At 33.2% G+C, this 26,656-nt stretch overlaps 1 protein-coding gene across 1 annotated transcript in view; it reads left to right on the top strand.

Moving 5' to 3' along the window:
• Window positions 1-309: 309 nt before the first annotated feature.
• LOC145324979 (calcium-binding protein SPEC 2A-like) overlaps window positions 310-26,656 on the top strand; it is a 32,974-nt gene continuing 6,627 nt past the window's right edge. The window contains exons 1-6 of the mRNA XM_080167752.1: window positions 310-362; window positions 7,774-7,870; window positions 10,507-10,580; window positions 12,135-12,191; window positions 12,914-13,018; window positions 17,599-17,665. Coding sequence (XP_080023878.1) covers window positions 7,775-7,870; window positions 10,507-10,580; window positions 12,135-12,191; window positions 12,914-13,018; window positions 17,599-17,665 — 399 coding nt within the window. The 5' untranslated portion in view covers window positions 310-362; window position 7,774. The remainder of the gene's footprint in view (window positions 363-7,773; window positions 7,871-10,506; window positions 10,581-12,134; window positions 12,192-12,913; window positions 13,019-17,598; window positions 17,666-26,656) is intronic.

Raw genomic sequence — 26,656 nt, 5'->3', positions numbered from 1 at the left:
ATACGAAAAAACTATGTCTAGCATCGTATTATATCCAGCTTTCTACGAATGTAAAAATGCACAATCATAAGATTAAAACCAGTTTTTTAGCCCGTGCCTTCGGCACTATTATAATACGATGCGAGAAATAACTATTATTCTACTCAGAAAACGCTTTCGTTAAAAACATCATATGATCATTGTAAAAATATCATTGTAATCTATGATTTTCTTCAGATGCTTGCATTTTGTAATAAACCTTATTGCAACTTCTAAATATTACGATACAGAATAAATCGATAACAAAAGATGAGAATTTATTTAATTTTCAGACAGTTGCATCAATGTAACAGAAACTTACGACTATCTCCAGATACTTAGAGGTAAGAAGTCAGTATTATATCAATTACTACTAGTGGGTACGCCCCTCTCTAGGGGCACTTGAGGTGGTTGAGTTCGATACCCCCCCCCCCTGTTTAAATTTATTGTTTAAAAAAATTAAAATTTCCTTAAATTTTTTTTGGATATGGATAATGGATACACATTCCTAAAATTGTTATAATCCTTCCCGGGACCTAAGATAAGCTACATTGTAAAGGCGAACGATATCGTTTCAGCTTGATTATTTCGGTACAGATAGATAGAGATCCTATTACTTTTATAAAGGTATTATAGAAATATTTTTTTATTATTTTATAACCAAAGATTTTTGAGAAACCGTAATAATATCCCCCCCCCCAAAAAAAAAACGAATAGAGGCAAAGCAAACAATATTTTAGGATTCTAAATTTCTCTGACTTTTAACATTCATATCATGCCAACAAACGGCTGTTTGATATCATATATATTTTAGCTAGACGAGTACTTTTAGATAAAAAGATTGAAACAACATTTTTTTTAGGTATAGTCCCTTTCGTAACATCGCACCTTATGGGGCGATTATTCGTATTTTTCACAGTAGCTTTTCTCCTATTTCTAGTCCCTGCGGGGGGCTCTAACCCTGCGGGGCCAATTACCTAACCCAGTGGGGCAATCACCTAACCCAATATAACCTAACCTAACCTAAAATAACCTATAAAAAGCTATTTTAAAAATACGACGAATCGCCCCTTATGGGGCGATGTTACGAAAGGGACTATTCCCAATTTTTCTCTTGTAATAGAGGAAGAAATGGATAATAATCTCCATAGAAGCGAAGTTCAACAAGATAAACTTTGAAAAAATCAATGCGCCTAATATTATTAACTTACTGAAATAAAAAGTTATTTTTATTTATTATGTCTAATCTTCCTAGGAATTACCAACTCTCAAATAACCTCTAAAATAACAAGTAGCTAAAACATGACGATGATATGACTAGAATTTACGTCCAGGCATTTCTTTGTAGAGCTAACTATAAAATTGCTACGCTTACAATATCATTTCTTGTCGATATAAGAAGGTTTGTTTATTTCACATTGTAAAAAATCCTAGAGATTAAAGTATCTAGAACGGCATAAAAATAGTAAAAAAAAACACTGAGAATACAATAGCTCCATAGAATAAGGAGGAATAGAAATGAAAACCTCAAATATTTTAGGGAATATTGAAGAAAAGTTGCGCTTGCGCAATAAAAACATAATATGAAACTTGAATGGTACACATATCAAGTTGGGACAAAACTGAAATAATATCTTTTTAATGAAAATATATCGAAAAGTATTAAATTTTTCCTCTAACTTTATGTCTCTACTGCATAGAAATTAAATTTATGTTTATCTAATATTGTTTACATTTCACCACTGTCAATGTACTTTATGACGCAACTTGCGTAATCACTCAATTACGAAATGTAAACGTAACTTGCGTATAACTCAACAATTAATAAAATAAAGTATAGAATAGAATCCAGGTAGAAGATTCTGCCTGGCTAGCCTGAAATAAAATTGGAACTTTTGAAAGCCCTAAATGGCTACAAGGCTTGTAGTAAAATCACATGATTTCAGATATTATCGAGAAATGATATGAAAAATAAATGCCTTTTTTAATAGTATACTCAAAGCCATACAGCCAATCGCCCAGCCATATCTGTCCAATTCACAATGGATTAAAACCTTATAGTATGAGCAAAACTTTAAACAAAAATTCATTTCAACATGAATTTAGTAAAAAATTTGGTTAAGAAATAATGATCACGGCATTTGTATTAGGGTTGCGCATTAGGGTGGGTCGATTTTGGAATTTCACATTAGTAGACATTGGCAAGGGTTACTGGGCCAATATAAAACCCTGTAAAACTTGAAAAAGGTTTTTTAATCCAAAAACAACGGGCGCGCGGGGGGTATAAAATGTGCCCGCCCCCTTATAAAACCAAAAATTGAAATTCCTTCAAACACAGGCATGTTGCATATCAAAATGACCGCATTGAAATGCTGATTACAGATCTGAAAATCGTTTTGAAAAATATTGATTCAGTCTGAAATGATTTTCAAATATCCTTCTAAAAAGAACTTTATGAGATCTTATTCGAACTAGGAGCAATATTTTTCAAAACGGTTTTCAGATTCGCAATCAGCATTTCAATGCGGTCATTTTGATATGCAACATGCCTGTGTTTGAAGGAATTTCAATTTTTGGTTTTATAAGGGGGTGGGTACTATTTATAACCCCCGCGCGCCGGCAGCCATAAGAGCCAAGTCACTTTTGAAACTTGAATGGGGCTTATCATACATATATATGACTTCCACAACTTATGATAACAGTAAAATCTAAAAAAAGGGTGAAATGGGCCCACCCTATTGCGCATGAATTTGTTTACAAAAAATCCTTAGCAGCTGATTTTTAATTCTTTCAAGGTCTGAGAGTAAAAGATGTTTATATCCAATTATATATTTTTAAGTATTTTAATTTCAATTATTATCATAAATTATTTTATTAATTGTTGAGTTATACGTTGAGTTACGTTTACATTTCGTAATTGAGTGATTACGCAAGTTGCGTCATAAAGTACATTGACAGTGGTGAAATGTAAACAATATTAAATAAACATAAATTTAATTTCTATGCAGTAGAGACATAAAGTTAGAGGAAAAATCTAATACTTTTCGATATATTTTCATTAAAAAGATATTATTTCAGTTTTGTCCCAACTTGATATGTGTACCATTCAAGTTTCATATTATGTTTTTATTGCGCAAGCGCAACTTTTCTTCAATATTCCCTAAAATTAGGGTTGGGCCGGATATCCGGTGTGGCCGGATATCCGGCCATTTTCAATATCCGGCCGGATACCGAATATTGAAACTATCCGGCCGGATATCCGGCTCTATAATATTTTATACTTTACACCAAAAATCTCTGCTGTTTAAAATCTTAAATGGCTATAATTTTCTTATTATTGAAGCTAGAAGAACATTTTTTCTGAATAAGTTTAACTTTATGTAAATTTATATAAGATTTCTGAAGAAATTTTTTTTTACTACTTTAATATCTGGTAATTTGGCCGGTTATCCGGCCGGATATCCGGTAATGTGGCCGGATAACCGGATATTTGCCGAATATCCGGCGTTGGCCGGATATCCGGCCGGTTACCGGATATCCGGCATTTGAAATCAGCCGGATATCCGGTATCCGGCCAAAAAAGTATCCGGCCCAACCCTACCTAAAATATTTGAGGTTTTCATTTCTATTCCTCCTTATTCTATGATACTTTGATAAATTTATTTGAATTTCCTATATTTATAACAGATGGAAGCTACACTGTAAAGGAAAATTATATTGGTTCAGCGGTTAGGGTCATCCTTCGGTACAGACATACAGACAGATTGACAAACACATAGACTTTTTTATAAGGATAATAATTGTAACGATGAATAATGTTTATAGGCATAATTGATAAAAGCATGGAACTAAAATCATGCAAGCAATACAATTTTTTTTACAGTAAGAAAAAATAAGGTGATAATCCTATACTGTTAAGCATTAAGTTGTGTGTATTTATATCCACTAAGATCTTATAATCAATCCCCCATCCTCTTGATATGCCATACTATAATATACAGTTTTTGTCTGTAACTTAAGATTTAGATAAATACTGAACCGACCGATTTATTTCTTTTTGCGGTAGCTTCTAATAGGTTTTTTTTGTTGGATTTTTTAGACTATTTTATTATTTTACTATATGGAAGTCTTAGGTAGTTTTAGGCTACTTTTCAGTCCTCCGCTATTCAATCGAATACATAGCCCCCTACGTATAAGGGGAGCAGCCACCAGTTAGTAAACTTTCAACTACAAAAAATATAAAACAAGTGTTTTTTCAAATTATACATTTAAATTATAATTCACAATTTTTAGCAAAAAAAGCAGACGCATATCAAATAACAATAATTTTTTTTTTATCGCCCTATTTCATAAATATGTAGATACAACATACATAGTATGCATGCAAATATTATAAATTCATTCCAAGTGTGTAAATATATATTATTGCGCAATCAGTTTGCACATTTTTCTCCAAAAATTGCCATTATTTGCACCCCATTATAAAGGCCAAATTGTGGCTACAGACACATAAACAATGATAGGCTTTGCATATTAAATGTTTTTTTTTTGGTTTATTTTGTATTATTTTTTATTATTATTTTGTTACACATATCCTATTATAAAAAGTAGTAAGCTATTTTTGTCTGTAGTGAAGGATCTTGCAAGCAGCTGTTACAGTGAAGCTTCTTATAGATCCCGAGTTGGTTTTAGACTGTTTTTTATTTATAAGTCTGGGTATGGTTTTAGTTTTTTTCTGCTCTTTCAAATCTCTTCGAATATAGAGCCTCTAGATGTGTTAAGCAGGTAGAATATCAGCGTCTAATATGCTACTTTTTTAGCATATATAATTATTAAGGATGTGTAAAGCAGGTAGACTATCAGCGTCCAATATGCTACTCCTCTAGTATATATGATTATTAAGAATGCGTAAAGCAGGTAGAATATCAGCGTCTAATATGCTACTTTTTTAGCATATATAATTATTAAGGATGTGTAAAGCAGGTAGAATATCAGCGTCTAATATGCTACTTTTCTAGTATATATGATTATTAAGAATGAGTAAAGCAGGTAGAATATCAGCGTCTAATATGCTACTCCTCTAGTATATATAATTATTAAGGATGAGTAAAGCAGGTAGAATATCAGTATCTAATATGCTACTCCTCTAGTTTATATAATTATTAAGGATGAGTAAAGCAGGTAGAATATCAGCATCTAATATGCTACTCCTCTAGTTTATATAATTATTAAGGATGAGTAAAGCAGGTAGAATATCAGCATCTAATATGCTACTCCTCTAGTTTATATAATTATTAAGGATGAGTAAAGCAGGTAGAATATCAGCATCTAATGTGCTACTCCTCTAGTAATTAAGGTTGAGTAAAGCAGGTAGAATATCAGCATCTAATATGCTACTCTTCTAGTTTGTATAATTATTAAGGATGAGTAAAGCAGGTAGAATATCAGCGTCTAATATGCTACTCCTCTAGTTTTTATAATTATTAAGGATGAGTAAAGCAGGTAGAATATCAGCTTCTAATATGCTACTCCTCTAGTAATTAAGGTTGAGTAAAGCAGGTAGAATATCAGCGTCTAATATGCTACTTTTCTAGTATATATGATTATTAAGAATGAGTAAAGCAGGTAGAATATCAGCGTCTAATATGCTACTCCTCTAGTATATATAATTATTAAGGATGAGTAAAGCAGGTAGAATATCAGTATCTAATATGCTACTCCTCTAGTTTATATAATTATTAAGGATGAGTAAAGCAGGTAGAATATCAGCATCTAATATGCTACTCCTCTAGTTTATATAATTATTAAGGATGAGTAAAGCAGGTAGAATATCAGCATCTAATATGCTACTCCTCTAGTTTATATAATTATTAAGGATGAGTAAAGCAGGTAGAATATCAGCATCTAATGTGCTACTCCTCTAGTAATTAAGGTTGAGTAAAGCAGGTAGAATATCAGCATCTAATATGCTACTCTTCTAGTTTGTATAATTATTAAGGATGAGTAAAGCAGGTAGAATATCAGCGTCTAATATGCTACTCCTCTAGTTTTTATAATTATTAAGGATGAGTAAAGCAGGTAGAATATCAGCTTCTAATATGCTACTCCTCTAGTATATATAATTATTAGGGATGAGTAAAGCAGGTAGAATATCAGCATCTAATATGCTACTCCTCTAGTTTATATAATTATCAAAGATGAGTAAAGCAGGTAGAATATCAGCGTCTAATATGCTACTCCTCTAGTATATATAATTATTAAGGATGAGTAAAGCAGGTAGAATATCAGCGTCTAATATGCTACTCCTCTAGTTTATATAATTATTAAGGATGAGTAAAGCAGGTAGAATGGCAGCATCTAATGTGCTACTCCTCTAGTATATATAATTATTAGGGATGAGTAAAGCAGGTAGAATATCAGCATCTAATGTGCTACTCCTCTAGTAATTAAGGTTGAGTAAAGCAGGTAGAATATCAGCGTCTAATATGCTACTCCTCTAGTATATATAATTATTAAGGATGAGTAAAGCAGGTAGAATATCAGCGTCTAATATGCTACTCCTCTAGTATATATAATTATTAAGGATGAGTAAAGCAGGTAGAATGGCAGCATCTAATATGCTACTCCTCTAGAATATATAATTATTAAGGATGAGTAAAGCAGGTAGAATATCAGCATCTAATATGCTACTCCTCTAGTTTATATAATTATTAAGGATGAGTAAAGCAGGTAGAATATCAGCATCTAATATGCTACTCCTCTAGTTTATATAATTATTAAGGATGAGTAAAGCAGGTAGAATATCAGCATCTAATGTGCTACTCCTCTAGTAATTAAGGTTGAGTAAAGCAGGTAGAATATCAGCATCTAATATGCTACTCTTCTAGTTTCTATAATTATTAAGGATGAGTAAAGCAGGTAGAATATCAGCGTCTAATATGCTACTCCTCTAGTTTTTATAATTATTAAGGATGAGTAAAGCAGGTAGAATATCAGCTTCTAATATGCTACTCCTCTAGTATATATAATTATTAGGGATGAGTAAAGCAGGTAGAATATCAGCATCTAATATGCTACTCCTCTAGTTTATATAATTATTAAAGATGAGTAAAGCAGGTAGAATATCAGCGTCTAATATGCTACTCCTCTAGTATATATAATTATTAAGGATGAGTAAAGCAGGTAGAATATCAGCATCTAATGTGCTACTCCTCTAGTAATTAAGGTTGAGTAAAGCAGGTAGAATATCAGCGTCTAATATGCTACTCCTCTAGTTTATATAATTATTAAGGATGAGTAAAGCAGGTAGAATATCAGCGTCTAATATGCTACTCCTCTAGTATATATAATTATTAAGGATGAGTAAAGCAGGTAGAATGGCAGCATCTAATATGCTACTCCTCTAGAATATATAATTATTAAGGATGAGTAAAGCAGGTAGAATATCAGCATCTAATATGCTGCTCCTCTGTTATATATAACTAGCGGCTACGCCCCTAGAAGCCTCTAGGGGCACTTAAGGTAGGAGGCTGAAAAGTCGACCTCATCCCATTTTAAATTTGAGTTTCAAAAGAGTAAAAAAATACTTTTTTTGCTTGGGGGTGAAGATAACCCCCCCAAAAATAGTTTAAAACCTTCCCAGGACCTATAAGAAGCTTCACTGTAAAGGAGAACAATATCAGTTCAGCGGTTAGCGAGATCCTTCGGGACAGACAAAAAACGCTTACTACTTTATAAAATAGGATTATTATTAAGGATGAGTAAAGCAGGTAGAATGGCAGCATCTAATGTGCTGCTTCTGAAGAGATCTGGTGATAAAAGACAAGAACAAGCCCTCCAAGAAGCTTTCAAGGTAGCTAGAATAAATAACAAAAGCAACTTCCAGGGCTAGGCAGGTAAGCCTCAGATAAATCAACTTTTTACATTTTTATAGTCAGTAGACTTGATTCCAATTTGGCTTCCAAACGGGTTTTTAATTTGAGGCTTAGTCTGACACGCAGCTGCCGAGCCCTGGAAACTTCCAATTGAATTTGGTGATGTCACTAAGTTACTTTGCTATCTGGTTTAATGATAAATACTAACGACAGGAAATAATTATAAAACTAAACTTTAGAGCAGATTTTACAACAAAAATAATGACATAAATGACAATGACTTGAAATTATGCTGTATGTAGACAAACGAATTGTTTTGTTATGTAAAATAACAAAATAAGAAAATCCAAATTTTAATTAATTTTTTTTATAATATGACTATGAGTTGACATATATAATTTTATTATTTTGTTGACTAAAATCCATTTTTAACAATGGTTTGGCTGTTTAATCTATATGAGCTGTAATAAAAGCTAATGCTTGAAATTTGATATGGGTATCACTGATAAAGATATATTACTATGTAGAATACTAGCGGCTTCTCCCCTAGCCTCAAGGGGCTTTGCTCCAAGAGGTTTGATCAACTTAATTTTTCATATTTTAGATTTAAAAGAAAAAGTAAAAAAATTATATAATTTTTTGGTGGCTTTTTAAATTTTAGTTTTAAAGAGGAAATCCCATTTTTTTGGGGGGTTGGGGGGGGGGGTTATTTCTTTTTTTGGCGGGGTTAGGGGTGTCCCATCCCCTAAGAAAATAGCTTAGAACCATCACATGAGCAGTAGGTATATTCCCTGAAGAGTAGAGCCCAATCGTTTCAGTGGTTACTAAAATCTTAAGCTTCAGAAAGACAGACAGGCGGACAGACAAACATCTTTCTACTTTGTATTAGAGATAACCGATGCCTTTATAATGAAGTTCTTGATTAAGTAGCACAAGGTCGTCCAGGATATTTACACCTAACTGCAACAAATACGTTTAACCAAGGAATACACATAATTTTGTATTAAAAGAAATTATCAATTTTTTTAAGTAGTAACTTTTATCATAACTATGAATTCCATACCATATATTTAAAGCTAATCCAAGTTTAAAAATAATGTTTTACAGAAATAATTCATTTAGAATTTATGATCCCTGAAACAATTAGGTATACTGTTAAAATATTGCATATCTTTATTTTTAAAATATTTTTCAAACAACTAATACGTCATGATTAAAAATTTTAAGTAGTCTTAAAAGTATCATTGTTTTTGTCTCTTCTGTTGATTTTTGTTTTTATGGTTGTTTTCATCCTTGTTGTTATATTCAGGATTAGATTAACACAAGAACTTTTCTTGTTGGAATAATGTGAAAAGTATTTTTTTTTTTGGGGGGGGATGACAATGCAAAAATGTTTCAAGCATATTTTATCAAGAAGATTGTAAAAAACAATTCACATAGAATTTTTAAAAAAATATGGTTGTTACAGAACGATTTGTGTAATTTTTAGCGATTGTAGTAAATGTTATTTCTTTAACGCTCAATAAGCGGCTGCTACGGCTTGTCATGAAAAGGCGGCTGAATACCACTTTGCTTAGACTACCCTGATCCATAGTTTTGAATAACTAAAAGCAAAGTTGTCAACTAAGATAAAGTTCAAATGTTTTTATTTTGTAGAGTTTGTGATTAACCAAGTTTGCATCTCATGTTTTTATATAACATTAGAAACTTTACTTTGCCTTTCATTTAATAGCATTCTTCTTAATAACACATTTCTCATTAACAATTTTATTTCCTGAAGAAAAAAATAACCAATGGCATTTTTTGGAAGTCCTGTAGAAAATTATGAGTGAAACAAATTGATTACATAAGAGGCTTTAACAGCCGGTCCCCTTTCAGACCTTTATTGGTGATATTTCTTTGTACTATTAAAGGATATTTTAGTACTTTGGTTATTTCTAAAGCTTAAGAGAAGTCAAATGTTTTTAGTCTTTATCTAGCTCTCTGTGTGAATGAAAATATCAATATAAAAATCGCCCCCCCCCCCCTACAACCGTTTGAGGGTAAATCTCATTACTAGATATACAGACAGTATAAAGCATTGTAACATTTAATAGAACATATCAAAACAAAACAAACATTTAAGATAAAGAGGAAAAATGGTAACATCCGCATCTTATTGTAATCACACTACAGACGTAATCTTTAACAAATTACCAGATAAATGATTCTAATATCCTAGTCACATTGATTTAAAGTAAAATCTTCAATTCCTCTACACCTATATTTTTCAACATTACAAGAGTTGGGGTTTGGTATAAAGACTTGAAGCCGACAAGAAGTTATAAAAGCACATTTATTAGATCGTTGTTTTATTACTTTAGAAAATAATCTTTTATTAGGAAAGACTTTTAGCAGTTAGCGAATGAGTGGCTGGCAGCTTTCAAATCCTTGAGATCACTCAAACTGCTTGACCAATTATGATTAATATTATATTTTTTTTTCTTCAGAAAAGTTACATGTAAATCCATATTTTCATCCTCTCACCTTCAGTAAAAAATATCTATAAGGCATAGGTACATCCATGAACTTGAATTTACTGACTGTTTTTAAATATTTTTATATCTTTATTTAGAGAGCCGATTTGGATGGTAGTGGAAAATTGTCCGTTGAAGAATGTATCAAAATTTTACAGAAATACAACGTTGAGTAAGTTATTTATTTTCAAGTTCTAACAATTAAACTAAATTATAAACCACTTTGTACTATTTATAAATTTAATTTTTATTTCAGTGTCGTTCTAAGCAATTTTTTATGTCAAAGTTAGAATTCTACAGAAAGGTTTAATGATAAGAATTGGATTTTGAAAATTTAAAACGTTTTTTATAGCTTTAGTTTAATGAAAGAATATGAATTGTGTAAAAGTATTTTTCCTTAGAACATGTACACTTAAAAAACAATTGATTTTAAAAATAAACTTTACATTACTTTTTTTCCAACGAACTGTCGGATTGGCAAACATAACTATTAGAGTAACTGCCCTTAAAAATTTTTTTTTTTTATATTTTTGCAAAATATTAATTGTTTTTATTATGTCTTTTTTTATTATTTTTTTTATTAATTATTAATATTTATTTGTGCGAACCATTTTCATTTCCTTTGTGGTGAAATTGACCCCAGAGAGTAACACGATCTTTAAAAAATTCCCTTTATCATCAAAATAAACCAGGCAATGTAAATCAAATAAAGTATTTCTTCCATTAAAACATTAAGTTAATAACAAACTTAGATAAATTTGGGAATAGTTCCTTTTGTGGCAACGCCAATTAAGGATCGGTTCGTCGTATTTTTTAAATGGCTTTTTATAGGTTATTTTAGGTTAGGTTGGGTGGTTGCCCCACAGGGTTAGGCAATTGGCCCCGCAGGGTTATAGCCCCCAGGGGCTAGAAATAAGAGAAAAGTTACAGTGAAAAATACGAAGAATCGCCACGAAAGGGACTATACCCATAAATTATAGTTATAAATTCAATTCAAACGAGGATGGCATAATTAGAAAAGCTCATTCTTAATGAAGTTTTTTTTGTATTTTCAGACGCCTATCTTTAATAACAACAGAGTAATGATCAGTCTTTCTATAAAATTGAAATTCAATATAATTTTAGCCATATTATGATTGACGGACAGACAAAGTAAGTTACATAAATAATGATGTTATACAATACTAATGATAGGCCAGTATACATTTTACCATTGCATACTTTCCTCTCATTGGTCATTTGTATTGCGTGACGTCATTTTTATTAGGCATTATAACCTCTTCTAAGTTACTCAAGAATAGAAGATGATTGGTATGCTCGCTACTAACAAAATATTATAACCTAGTCTGATACAGCAAAAAAATATCTATTGTTTGCAGACAGATAGAATTATACATTAGCTTTATAAAATTGCAATGCACCTTGTTCCATGTTGAAGTGAGTAAATAAATATTTATTACTTTTATTTGATGAGCTTTGCACTGTGAGATAGCTATAAAAGGAGAACTATGGAGAGAATACAAATTATATTTTTCTCATGCTTATACTTTCAGTACATTACACTGAGCATCAAACAATTTTCTTTCTACTTTCAAAATTGAAAAAAATGCAATATACTTTAACATTTCACTTTATTTTAGCTAGAGGACATTAATATATTTTTTCATTTTTTCAGTTTCTCTTTCAATGATTAAAATGTTTCTTAACTAAAATTTTAAAATTTCAGAACAACACAAGAAGAAATCAACAATTTGATTGAAATTGCTGAAAAATCAGGAGACAGGTATAGAAAATAAATCAATCATAAAACCTTTGTCTGTTGGTTCCAATTAAAGGTACTTTTATAAAGCTTGCATGAGTGTAAAAAGTGTAAACATGTTTGCTTTAGACAAAGACGATAATGTACATACGACAATGAAAAAGATTTGGGTATTGTCCCTTTCGTAACATCGCACCTTATGGGGCGATTCTTCGTACTTTTCACCGTAGCTTTTCTCCTATTTCTAGCCCCTGCGGGGCCAATTACCTAACTCTGTGGGGCAATCACCTAACCCAATATAACCTAACCTAACCTAAAATGACCTATAAAAAGCCATTTTAAAAATACGACAAATCGTCCTTTAAGTGGCGATGTTACGAAAGGGACTATTCCCAAAGATTTTTGTCTGTAAGTAGCTTAGGATCTCAATAACTGCTGGATCAACATGGTTCTCGTCTACAGCGAAAATCAAGTTTTTGGAATGTTTATACCTATTCCCCCTCATAATGTTTATTTTACCTTTGCTGTTTAGAACTAAAATTGAAATAGGAGATTTGACTAACAACCCGCCCCTTTCCTCAAGTATCCATAACTGCACCTAGGGGCGTAACAATGAAAATTCTAATAATGAAATTTTTTTACTTATTATGATTTTGTTTAATTTAAAAAAATCGTAAAAAATTAGTATGTTATAAAAACGTTCTTCATTGTAAAATTGTAAATTATGTAAGTTTGACATTGTAAAGGTGTTTGACAATGGCTGATCTGATGGGAGAACCGCCGCAGTCCCAGTCACAAATCAAGGCAGACATGTTGGACAAGGCGGAAAAGGCATTCAGCATCATCGACAGGTAATAAATCGGTGCTTTCCTACAAAGTACATATAGTACACTGGTATTCTCCCTGTATTTCCTTAAAGGAGAGGTGTTGAACATAACACCAATATTTAGAAACCTCTAAAACATTTGGTTTGACATGCGACATTAGCAGACATGGTAGCATTTCCGCTTGCCTCCCGGGAGGTGTCGGGTTCGAAATTGGACCATCTATAATACAAAGTAAAATGATGTCTGTCTGTCTGTCTGTCTGTCCGTCCCTTAAGTCCTCGGTAACCACTGAACCGATCGGATTCTACTCTTTAGGGTGTATACCTATTGGTTCTGTGGTGGTTTTAAGCTATTTTCTTGGGAGGGGGGGGGGCCGGGGGGGGGGGGGCGGGACATCCACAACCCCCCCCCCCCAAAAAAAAAAATCAATTTTCTTGGGAACACATTAGACCAAGCACCAGTAGTACTTTTTTTATCTCTTGGGGCATAGCCCCTAGAGGCTAGGGGCGAAGCCGCTAGTGTCATAATAAAGACGCTAAAAGTTAATACATACTGCTGATATGTTCGATAAGTTACACTTATATACAGAGTTGGGAATTACCTTGGTCCGAAAACAGGTGTATCTCATTACCATGCACAGTTAGAACTTCCAGACATAGGTCTTGCAACAGATGTATAGTATACATGTATATACAGACAACTACCTCACTTTATTTGACCTCTTTCGTTTGCTTCAAAATAATTTTCTGCTACCTGGCTGTGTTAATATTATAAGCGACACCAATAATAGAAAGGTTGCGCAAGGTGGTTGCGATGGGGAGATACAGTTCTTTAACCCTTTCTCCCTCTAGTGTTTTACTCTAATGGTCTTGCAAACAATGGGCTGGTTGTCAGTCGGAAATTACTTTATTTTATCCTTGGGTGATAGAGCAACAAGTTAACAATGCACTAAGGTCCTAAAAGATGGGTTGAATTCAAAGATGACCTTGCCCTCACGAACATGGAATAAATACAATATAACATTCGGTAACTTCTTATCTTCATAAAACATTTTTTTCTTTTAATCATGTTTTCCAAAATTGAAGTTAAAATAATTCGAATTTTACATTGGCGAACAGTTAAAATATCATTGAAGGTTTATTTAACAATGACGTCATATCTTTTTTCTAAAGGAGAAAAAGTCATAATAATTATGTTTTTACTGTACAATTTATCATACTATACCTGTTTCATACTTTACTATGACTGATTAAATATTATTAATCATGCAATCTTTTAAAGAAAATAAATTATACAGCAAAAATGTTTTATAAAAAGCATAAAATTAATGTCATTTTCTTTTATTCATAAAATATTTTTATTTATGTTTTCGTGTCAATAAGATTTAAGCACTGCTAATAAAGATAAAATCTATAATTTAAATGCAAGCTGTAAATTAGTACAGGTTTTAAGCTATTTTGTTATATTAATTCTCTATCATCCCAAACGAAACTATGTCCGGATAAAATTCACATAAGCTTTTGTATTTTTATTCCAATATTGATAATTCTTTTTTATTAAATTATACTTTTTAAAGATACTTCATAGCATAATTGGCTACACTGCAAATAATCAATAGTGTAAATTGTGTATAATGATACCAATTAAATTGAAAAATAGATTTCCTATAAAACTTAAAAGGTTTACATAGTAAAATAGTATGGGCTTGATTATGACCTCATAGTTGTAAAAAACCTCGTTTCTTCTATACATTTATCATAACAATATGAAAGTGCTTCAAAATTGTTAAAAAATATTGAAAATTTATATACGTTGAGTTTCATAGAATTACTTCTGGCTGTAGATAATGAAATAGGACAAAATTGTCTGTAAGACTTACCTGAAATTAAGAATCCAATCGGTTTTGTGTCTAGTGATATCTAAGAGACAAATAGAAAACCTTACTACTTTATATTATACTAGCGGCTGCGCCCCTAGCATCTAGGAGCTCTATATTAGAAGGGCACAAAAATAGTATAAAATAATACCCAGGCTTGTTTAAAAAAAAAAAAAATAGCCTAAAACCATCTCAGAGCCTATAAGAGGCTTCACTGTAAAGAAGAACCATATTGGTTTAGCGGTTAAGCTTATTACTTTATATTATAGAATGATACAAAAGATATGATGCTGATACAAAAATAAACAGCAAAAAAGTTTCATGCACAAAAAAATAGTTTTCTTTCTTTTATCCTTTTTCATTTTGTAACACCTCTAATAAATAAGTTGTATAGAGTATAGAGAGTCTTTTTCATGCTTTATACATCTCATTAAAAGAAAAAGATGATGCCTTTTACTCAGCTCTTTATTGCTTGTTATATGTTAAGTTTAAAGGATTAAGGCTGCTCTCTAAGAAAAAAAAAAAAATTATTTAGGACATCAAAGTTTTAAAACTTTGTGATGGGGGGGGGGGGGGGGGAAGCTGAGATTTCTCCTATCGCAAAAGTCTTTTTCAGAAGGTGGAAAGATTATATTAAGGTTTCACCTCTTTACCCCAAGCTCCCCTTGGACTTTATGTGTTTATACACATAAAATGATCTTAATGATTTATGACAACTTTAAATAAATAGTGAAATTAGTCATAATGGAAATATATTTTTTTTAAAACGCGCGGCTAGAGCTAACTACACAGTAAGAACACACTTCTTTATTAAATATATTTGAAATTTTGGTTGTAAAATCTAATTTGCATAGTCCTATATAAAAACTTTCTGCCAGCATTCAACCTTTGTAATTATTACATGTAACTAGATTTTCCAGGTTTGAGGACTTTGGTTTCTTCCATCCTTTTTCTAATTTACAGACAGATATACTAGATTATTAAGTATGTTGTGATGCTGCGCATAATGGTACAAAAAAAATGATGTCATACTATAAAGTTGTCCAATGAGAGTATACATTGTAATTGACCAATGGTAAAATATATACTCGCCTCTCATTGGTTATTTTATCATATGACGTAAATTTTTTTGTAACATTTTGCGCAGCATCAAAGTGGAAAAATGCTTCATTTAAGTTCTACATCATTTCTTTGTTGAACGGCGAGCACCTTAGACCTTAAATTGGTTGCAATATAGTTAAACATTTTTTTATTGGGAAAAGTTGGTTTTAATAATTTTTTTGCGAGTGCCATATCCTTTGTCCCTGATAAACAATTAATTATATTTAGATATAGATAATAAATGGCTTTCCTCAATGCAGGCTTTTAGCATCTTCTAAGTATGGAAATTTATCAAATGGTTAATGTTAGAAGCATAAATCTATTAACATAAACATCATTTTTATAATAAAAAAATACAACCTCCATAAGTAGCAAAGCACACTAGTAAAGCAAAGTTGGTTTTTGAATAGATGCTAATCAGTAAGTAAAATCTTTATATAAAATTTTAAATCCTTCATCATATAGACAAGAATTGGTCCCATTTTAAATCATAAATCTTATTTTCAACCAAATGGACGGACAGACAAATTAGTAGTAGAAAATACATGCGTTATGGTTAGAAACTTTTAAAGGAAAAAAATAGAAGCATATCTTAAATGGTAGCGGAAAAATTAAATTTGTTAATAGTAGAGGCAGTTTTTTAAGTAGAGAAGCTATTATTTATTTTGTCTGCCGTTCTATAAGATCATCTGTAACACCTAAAGGTACATGTGATTTTCTTGGCTGCTACTTTATATTTTTGGTAAAGATATTCCTTACCAAAAAGCATCTATTTTACAACACTTACTAGGTCTGTTAGTCTTTCAGTCACCAGACAAAATAAATATGTTTTTTTTTTAAAGGTTTTATATTTATTTTCTCCTCTTTTTATCTCCTGATTTTCTTCTCTCTTTTTCTTTTCTTTTGTAACATTGTACATCAGCTCTATAACTCACTTTGTCCGTTTGCCCATTTTTTTTGTTCCGCCACCTATGTATTCCTTGTAACCATGTATTTAGACTCATAGAACATTAAACTGTTTCCCTGACACTGTTTACTTTACTAATGGATTTCCTTCTCATACTGCAAGATAACTTTTTCAGGCAATCCAGATATAAAAAAACCGGCCTGTTTTTCCTATTTTTTTGATATACATATACTGTGTATCTATTTTTTTCTCTCGATTGATTTAGACTTAGTCGGTGAAAGTGACAACAGATCTATAGTATTGATGTGTATACAAACAACTATCTCCCTTCATTTTTAAAAGACCTCTTTCGTCTGCTTCTAAATTATTTTCTGCTACTTGGCTGTGTGATATAAGCGATACCATTGGTTGATTTTCAATGACCCAATAGAAATGTTGCACAAGACGGTTGCGATGGGGAGATACAGTTATTTAACTCTTTGTCCCTCTGGTGTTTTACTCTAATTAAGTGACAAACGAATAACTTTGTCATTTTCAGACATTCCAACACTAACTCTTTAAGACCCGTACATTCCAGGGATAAGGCATTGAACTATAAATTACAATAGTACTAACAGTTTTATTAACAAATTATCATATTCGTTGGCTCAAAAGTTGGCTAAAATTGTTTTACAAGAGATATGAAAAGCCTGTAGTTAAGAATTAATTGTAAATGTTTAGGAATCATGATGGTTACATAACCAAATCTGAGTTGCTACAATCTACAAAGAAGCTGTCGGAGGCGCAGGTAATTTTTACATTTTTTTGAGAAGGTTAGGGGGGGGGGTCTTGATGTTGGAACTAAACCCCTTTCTAAGAAAAAATTGTGCCTGTAACTCAAACCCCATTGTGGCAAAAAAGGGTGTTAGTTTGGTGTACCTTGGCCAGATGATCTTCTAAGGCAAGTAACCCTCTGATTGTCAGACCTTTATCTAAGAGTCCTTATTCACATGGTAATATGTGCGGATGTTTTAATTCAAGATAACACACTCCCCCCCCCCCATACTGCTGTGATGTATAGTCCCTTTCTTCCTGACTTGAGAGCAATGCATGTATTTTGTATATTAGCTTTTAGTTCTTGTGTCAACCGTTTCGGAGCAAGACATTGCTCTGCAACACGACACGAACATAAAAGTGAATAGTTGCCATAATATTTAATATTATTATTGTATGATTAACTTGTCTTGAATTAATACACTTTATTAGAATATTTAGCTGTTTGTTCTTGCTATTACTACACGTCATTTTGGCGCAGTAGTGTAGTACGAATCTATAGCTCAGATTTTCTTTTAATTGTATTATTTCTTTTCTTTTTAGTTTGTTCAGGTATTTTTTGTGTTGGAACAATGGGCTTGACCATTGATGAGTGGAGGAAGTTGTCTCAGGATGAGAAGGACTTGTATTTGATTAATGAGGTTCATGCTCTTGGGACTAGAATTGATAATGTGGCGGCGGAGCTGGGTGGGCGTATGGCGCCGCTGGAGACGAAAATTCAGGAGTTGACGGATAATGTTGATACTAATAGTGCTGCGGTTACTGGACTGGCTACTCGGTTGGACGATTTGGAGGATCGTCTTGATAAGGTGGTGGTGCCTAGTGTTGATAATGATATCAAAACCGAGAATGTGACAGTTGTAAATGAGTTTATGACTGGCCAGCAGCGAATTCTAGAAAAGATTGCCCAGCAGAATAGTATGAATGACCAGCAGAATGGTTCGAATAACCGGCAGAATGGTTCGAATAACCAGCAGAATGGTTCGAATAACCAGCAGAATGGTTTGAATAACTCTATGCCGTGGCAGCGGACGGCTGGAGGATCTGGAGGTTCAGAGGAGAAGCCTAACTTGTTTGCTAGTGGTTCTCGAACTATTTTTGGTGGTATGCAAGATCATGAGGATAAGATCATAAAACTTTGGGAGTTGTCTAAGGTTGATGCTGTGGATAATATCTACAATGGAGTTCTCATGTGGTGGCCAGCCCTTTCTGAAGTTAAAGCGGAGGATTTTAATACGCTCAATTTTTTTGAAGCTGGACTGAGTGAATCGCAGGTTAGTTGGTGTAAATCTCTTGTTTATGTACCAGATAGATCTCTGTATGTTTCGCTGGGGGAGGAGAATGTTCATAGGTACAATGAAACGTGTGCTAAACTTGATGATCAGTTCAGAAAAAATGCGCCTGAATTTGCGGTTGATGATGATGTGATTTTCTTTGATGATTATTTGGAGAGATTTTGGATGACTACTAGACGTTATCATATGACTAATCATCAAGTGTGTAAGGAAATTTTGTTTGATAAGTGTGTGGGTGTAAGAACCGCTTGTGGTTATACACTAAAACCTGCTGATATGGAGAATAGACGATTAACATTAAAGGGGTACTTGTGTAAGATGCGAGAGACATTTTTACCACCCGACATGAAAAATGTGTGTAAAGATGCGTATTTGAGTGTTAAGCAACATGAGAATGATAAGATTGATGCATTTTTTGATAAGATACTATCTTTCTGGAAACGTGCGTATCCGAAACCAACTGATGATATGTTTATGGATTTTTATTCTCAAGTGTGCAATGTGATCTTATCTCCACTTTTGGCTAATCAGATGCGTCAATTTGCGTTGGATTTAGAGCGTGACGGACAAGTGCGAATGATACCGAAGTTTCGGACAGAGTTAATAGTTAAAGCACAACTGATTGTTAAAGGGCTACAATTTAACCAAATTTCAGGGTCAATGGCTAGAGGATGTACAACAAACCAGATGGCTTTGGCTAAAACGATGGTTGGTGGCGTTGGTTCCAAGTCAAATCCTGTAACTATTGATCAGGTTAGTGATGAAGATAATTTGTCATATGAAATAAATCAATGTGAAATTGATTTAGCTGATGAATTTGGTGGACCGGCTGAACTTATTCCTTTAATTGGCGCAATTCAAGGTGGTTTTATTTGTTATTATTGCAACAGAAAAGGTCACATGATGAGGGATTGTTTTGATATTAGAGATAAAAAGTTGCCTAATCCTAAAGGAAAATACTTTTTGCGGTGGGGAAACAAGCCTTTTGTTCCTTATAAGACGGGGCAAAAGAGTTTTAAAAAGAATGAAAATAGTATTGATAAAAAGAAATTGGTTGGTGAAATTGAAGGAGAGGTGAAAGAAGGGGAGGATACGAAGGAAGTGGCGTATGTCGATGGTTTAGGGGCAAGCGATTATGAAGAAGATCTTGTAGCGGAAGTTGAGGCATGGAATAATGCTATTATAGATGACATTTTATGGTATTAATGTTTTGTATGTATTATGATCATTAAAACCTTATTCCATTTTCTAATTGTTACGCGGCATTGTTTTGATTTATGCGCATTGTAAATAAACAACAACAAAACAAAATTAATGATAAAGAGTGAACGAAGCAACTCTAATTTTGTGATAATTTATTTTGATGGTTTATTTTGAACTAGCGGCTTCGCCCCTAGCCTCTAGGGGCTTCGCCCTATATAGTTTTGGGAAGTCAACCCTCCTTAATAGAAATATTCAAAAAATTATTCTTTGTTTAATTACTCTGTGGTAAAATTAAACCCAGGTTGTGCGTTTTATGCACAAAAATTTTAATTTGTACAAATTAAACCCAGGTTGTTTGCCGTATACACAAAAATTTCAATTCGTAAAAATTAGACCTAGGTTGTTCGCATACACAAAAATTAAAATAAAAAAAAAGATATTTTAATTTTTTTTCTAGGGGGGGGGATTCATGGGGGCTTCGCCCCATGTTGCAGTGGGGTTCCCCCAACCCAATTACTGGTTTTTGTTTTAAAAAAATTTTTAAAAAAAATTTTTGGAAGTGGGGATTTTTTTTATTTTTGGGGGGGTTGGGGTGTCCCACCCCTCAAGAAAATAGCTTAAAACCACCAGAGGACCAGTAGGTATATTGCCAGAAGGGTAGAGCCCAATTTGATCAGCAGTTACTGAGATTTTACAAAAAATGTAAAAAAAAAAATTTGGGGGGTTGGATTTTTTTTATTTTTGGGGGGGTTGGGGGTGTCCCACCCCCCAAGAAAATAGCCTAAAACCACCACAGGACCAGTAGGTATATTCCCTGAAGAGTAGAATCCGATCGGTTCAGTGGTTACCGAGATCTTAAGGGACAGACAGACAGACGGACAGACAGACGGTCAGACGGACAGACGGACAGACATCAAGCTACTTTGTATTATAGATTATGAAAAGATAACATATTGTTTATAAACGTATATGAAATTATGAGATTATGTTATAATGGAAATCAAAATAATTAATTTAGTTTTTGATTATGTTTTGTTGAAATTAGGAAAATTCATTTTTGTTTCAGACTGTTGTGGAGTCTAACAGAGATAAGAATAATAAAAAGTGAAAATGAAAAACGAATGAGGAATACAATTTTGTAAAATTGCTATTGAAAAATATTAAATTGAATTTTAAATTGAATCAAATTTGATAAAAATGTGAAATTAGATATTTGAAAGATATTAAATTTTGATGAAATGTGGAAAATTGTTTTAAAAGTTGAGTCAGTTATTGTGGTTTAAAGTATTTGATTTTAAAACAATTATATTGCGATTTAGTAATGTTGATTCAGCAAAATTTTTTATGAAGTTTAGAATTTCATGAAGCAAAATTGTTATAATGCATTAGATATAATCGTGAAGTAGTCTCTCTCTATGAAGGAAGGGAGGGGTTGTCTCTCGGAGTTGGTATGCGCAAATATGGTGGAGCTGTCTCTCTTGTTTGAGAAAAAGGGGGAGTGAACATATTTGCAAAGAAATTTGCACTATCTCTCAGAGCTGGTATGCGCAAAATGGGGTGGTGTAGAGAGGTAGCTGCAATGATTATCAGGCGTGGGGCGTGCCATGCGCAGAAAGTTGAGCTGCGCAGAGAAGCAGAGCTGCGCAAGAAGGTGCTCTCAGGTATTGAGATATATAGTTAGTTGAATTTCGACTTTTAAACCTTTTATACATCTCAGTTTTAATCTGACAATAATAGTTTTGTTAGGTAATATTTTATTGAATTACAAAAGAATTGAATTTATGGTATTTGGAAAGATTAATTTGCTTGGTGATTGATAATATTTGATCATGTCATATTTCTTAATACAATTTCTTTTATTGAATGTGTTGCAAGTTTATTTGTTCAGTGAAAACATTTAAATATGGCATCTAAAATAATTGTATTTTATTTTAGATTGGCCGAGAAGAGTATTTGTGGTGATTGAGAGATACTGTCGTCATTATTTATTTGATGGTGAGTTGTTAAGATTTTGTTTTATGCTGTTAATATTTGATGACCATTATATATATATATTGCTGTTCGAAAAGTAGTCTTGTAAACAATTTGTTATATATATATATTAATATCGACATTAATTCTTATTTAAAGTGATTTATCCATCAATTGGCATATAAAAGTTTGTAATATTTTAGATTGGCCGGAGAGAAGTTTTGTTGATTGTGGATTAAGAGATATTTTGGACGTTTCTGTTGGTGGATGAAATATTGTCGGTGAGTGATTTGTTTTATTCCGTTATTTTGTTTTTTGTTGTAGACAGATAGATAGTTATTTGATAGACAATTGGATAGTTACAACCTCATAACTGCTGGTGTTGGTTAGATAGCTGTTTATAAGTTTCATGAAGATTCTGAGATGGCGGCTGGAGCAGCTGAAGTCTACGTTCCAACGAAGATTGGTGGCATGGAAATCTTGACCTTAATTGACAGCGGCAATGCACGAGGCTGCCTGATATCTCAAGTGTTGGCTAGAAAGCTTGATTGTATGATTGAAGAAACGGATTCGAAAGCAACAGGCGTGCAGGGTTCCAGCATCAAGATTGATGGTGTTGTTCGGAATGTTGAATTTCAGATTGGAGGTCACAGTTTTCAAGAAGATTGTTTTGTTATTTCTGGCATGACTGTACCTATGAATCTAGGCAGTCATTGGCTGAACAAAAATCACGTGAAGACGATATTTGCCAAGGATGGCAACAGGATTGAGATGCATGGAATCAGTGTGAATTTGGTAGCTAAACGAAAAATTGTAGTGAAGAATTTGGTTCATACGGTTTTGGAGAAACTGGAGAAAGCAAGAACTAAGAAACCTGAGATTAATGTAGCTGAGTTACAAGACCAAAAATGGATTTGTTCATTGAAAAATCGAATAGAAATTCCAGCATTAAGTACAGTGGTGGTAGAAGTTTCAACTAAGGGAAATATGCCTGAAGGACAGTTGTGTTATATAGCTCCTAGACAAGGTTACTGTAGCCGAAATAACTTGTTGATAAATGAAGGAATTACTGAGGTGGGAAAAAACGGTAAAATTATGACTAAAATTACGAATTTTGAAACTGTTAAGAAATCTGTTCCTGCTGGTACTTTGGTTGGAAATTTGTTTTTGGCGGAGAAGATAGCGATGTTGCAAGAGAACAGAGTTAAAGAAGATGTGTCAACAACATTAAAGAAGATTCGTTTTATTAAAGATAAATTGAAGTTGGATAAAGTTCCGTTTTTAAAAGATAATGTCTCTTTGAAAGGAAGAATAGTTGGTTTGTTTTTAAAGAATTTCAAGGCGTTATCGATTGACCCTACGGATATTGGATCTTGTACTTTGGAGGAGTATGACATTCAGTTGGTTCCTGGAGCTCAACCTTTCAAAAATAGGATGATTAGACTCAATCCTCATCATGCAGAGAAACTAAAAGAACAGATTGATTTATGGTTGGAAACAGATGTGATAGAAGAATGTAATTCACCGTTTAATTCTGGAATCTTTGCTGTTAAGAAGAAGGTGGGAAATACTAACGAGGTGAAAGTCAGGTTTGTCCTGGACTACCGCTCGTTAAATGAGATAACTGAGAAGATCTGTTACCCTTTGCCTAACATTGGTGAGCTATTTGACAAACTTGGAGGAAAGAAGATTTTTACGTCTATTGACCTTACTTCGGCGTATAATTCAATGCACTTGAAGGAATCTGTCAGGAAATATACAGCATTTTGTTCTAATGGACGGCAGTATTGCTTCAAGAGGCTACCGTTCGGATTGACCAATGCTCCAAGTGCATTTGTAAAGTTGATGGATAGAGTAATGGATTTGAGTCCTGAATTAAGGGCATTTTGCCTAGTTTATTTGGACGATGTTCTTGTATATAGTATGAATGTGGAGGAACATCTGGAGCATCTGAATACCCTACTACGAACATTCTGTGAAGCAGGCCTCAAGATTAATCTTGGAAAATGTACATTGTTTGCAGAGGAAGTGAAATTTCTGGGCCATATTATAAATGCAGAAGGCATATTTATGGACCAAGCATATATTGAAAAGATTAAGAATTGGCCAGTACCTGAAACAGGTAAAGATATTCAAAGATTTACTGGTTTCATAAATTATTATGGTTCATATTTCAAGAATTTTTCTGATATTACGGCACCATTGAACAAATTCAGAAACAGTAGTAAAATAGAATGGGATGAAAAAAGTATGGAAGCCTTTACAAAGACTAGAGAATTGTTCTGTGAAGAAATAAGTAAATCATTCCCGGATTGGAGGATGGAGGCTGAACCATTTGTGTTGGATACAGATTGGTCATCTACAGCTATGTCTGCGGTGTTAAGTCAAAAACAAAATGGGCAAGAGAAGATGATATCGTGTTGGTCACGTGTTTGTTCAACTCATGAAGCCAATTATGCAGCGCATAAAGGAGAATTATGTGCATTAGTAAATGCTGTTGAAAGATTTGAATGTTATTTGAGACACAAGAAGTTTATCGTGAGAACTGATTCAGCTGCACTGAAACATCTATCTACTTGGAGGCAGAACGGATATTTTGTTGGTCTCACCATAAGGTGGATAAACTTTTTATCCACCTTCAGTTATGAGGTTGTACATAGGCAGGGCAAGATGCATACTAATGTTGATATATTGTCACGTACTGCATTAGAGGATAGTAAAGATAGGATATCTAAATTATCGACGGACGAACAAGGAGAGTTAATATTGGATACTGTATATCAATTAGAAGATCCTAAATTGTGTCTTATTGCAGGAATTGGAGCAGAGACGACCAGTCAAATAGCGTCCAGATTGAAGGCGAGAGAATTCAGTCGTAGCCTGGAGAAGGATCCTGTTCTAGTTGAGGTGAGGAAATTTATTGTAAATAATGTCAAACCTACGTCCAGAGAATTGTCTCAAATGCCTTATCGTGGTAAACAAATATTAAGATTTTTTGAACATTTGAGTTATAAAGATGGTTTAATTATCTTGACTTCACCTATGCGGCTCCAGAAAGAATTTCAATTTATAGAACGGGTAGTGGTACCTATTGGAATGTACAATAAAGTTTTTTTGTTAGCTCATGCAGATGTTACAGCGGGGCATAGGGGTTATTTGGAGACTTTGAGCAGGATTAATCGTCACTTCATTTTTCCCTATGTGTCTAAATATGTAGCGGCGGCAGTTGCAAATTGTGTCATTTGTTTGAATAGACGTAAAAAACCAAAACATAATCATAATATAGAATTTTCTCCTTTGGCTGGGGAAGCTATGGCAGAGTTGGCCATAGATGCTTTAGGTCCTTTGAATGAGTGTGAATATAATGGAATCATTTGTAAGCATATTTTAATAGTAGTTGACAGTTGTACTAGATATGTGTGGTTGTTTGCTATTGAGGATGTTAAAGCTGAAACAATTATTGAATGTTTGAAGTTTAATTTATGTTCTGTTTGGGGATTGTGCGAGAGAATCAGGACTGACAATGCACAAAGTTTCAAATCAAAAGTTTTTAGGGAAGTTTGTTTAAGGTTGGGAATTGAACAAATTTTTATCCCTCCCAGATCAGCAAATTCGAATTTTAGTGAAAGATACAACCAATCGGTGTATTCGTTTCTTAAGACTGATTTACGTTTTCAAGATGGAGATTGGGCTCATAAACTTAAAGCTACACAATTTTGTATGAACACTTCTTTTAATCGGAGGTTAGGATGTTCCCCGTTTTTCAAGATGTTTCTACGAAACCCTAAGCTTCCGCTTGACTCATTTGATCCTTTAACCCGCACGAAAATTAAACATATGAATTTTTCAGAGTTATTGGAGTGCCTTGACAGAAATTGGAGAACTGGACAAGAGAGAACTGAGAAGTATTTACAGGTAGAAAATACAGAAAGGATAGGTCGGCCGATAGCTATAAATTCCTATTGTTATATTTATTATGACGTCACAACGATTGGTGTAGCTCGTAAACTCTGCTCGCTATGGGTGGGTCCGTGTCTAGTGACAAAAGTAATTTCTGACAGTTTGTTCGAGGTTCAACCCCTAGAAAAGTGTAGATTGAAAGACAAAGGGGTAAGAATTGTACCAAGGGATAAAATATATGTTATTGAGAGTACTTTAGACTTGACTCCAGATGAAAAGATTGACTTAGTGATTACAGATGAGTTTTTCTCTGTGGATAATACCTTGAAAGTAAACTATGACTTTCCCAATACTTTAAGAAATTTAACTTGTTCAGGCGTTTCTGAAGAGGAGAATAGTTGTGGCGCTAGTCCAGAGGTGGTTGGAAGGCGGAAGGATGGACAGGTAACACCAGATTTTTTGGAGAAATCTTTTTTGGGTGTTGGGTTGTCACAGCAAAGGTCAAATGTATCTCAGGATAATGAAAATTTAGATGATTTAGTTGAGGATCTTAGTGATACTTTGGAAAGTACTCATATTTCTGACAGTGTAGATAC

The sequence above is a fragment of the Acartia tonsa genome, chromosome 7, assembly GCF_053477335.1.
Source record: "Acartia tonsa isolate MP-2025a chromosome 7, ASM5347733v1, whole genome shotgun sequence".
NCBI lineage: Eukaryota > Metazoa > Arthropoda > Copepoda > Calanoida > Acartiidae > Acartia > Acartia tonsa.
The sequence above is the reverse complement of the archived record's forward strand: the minus strand, read 5'-3'. Positions and strand labels throughout refer to the sequence as shown.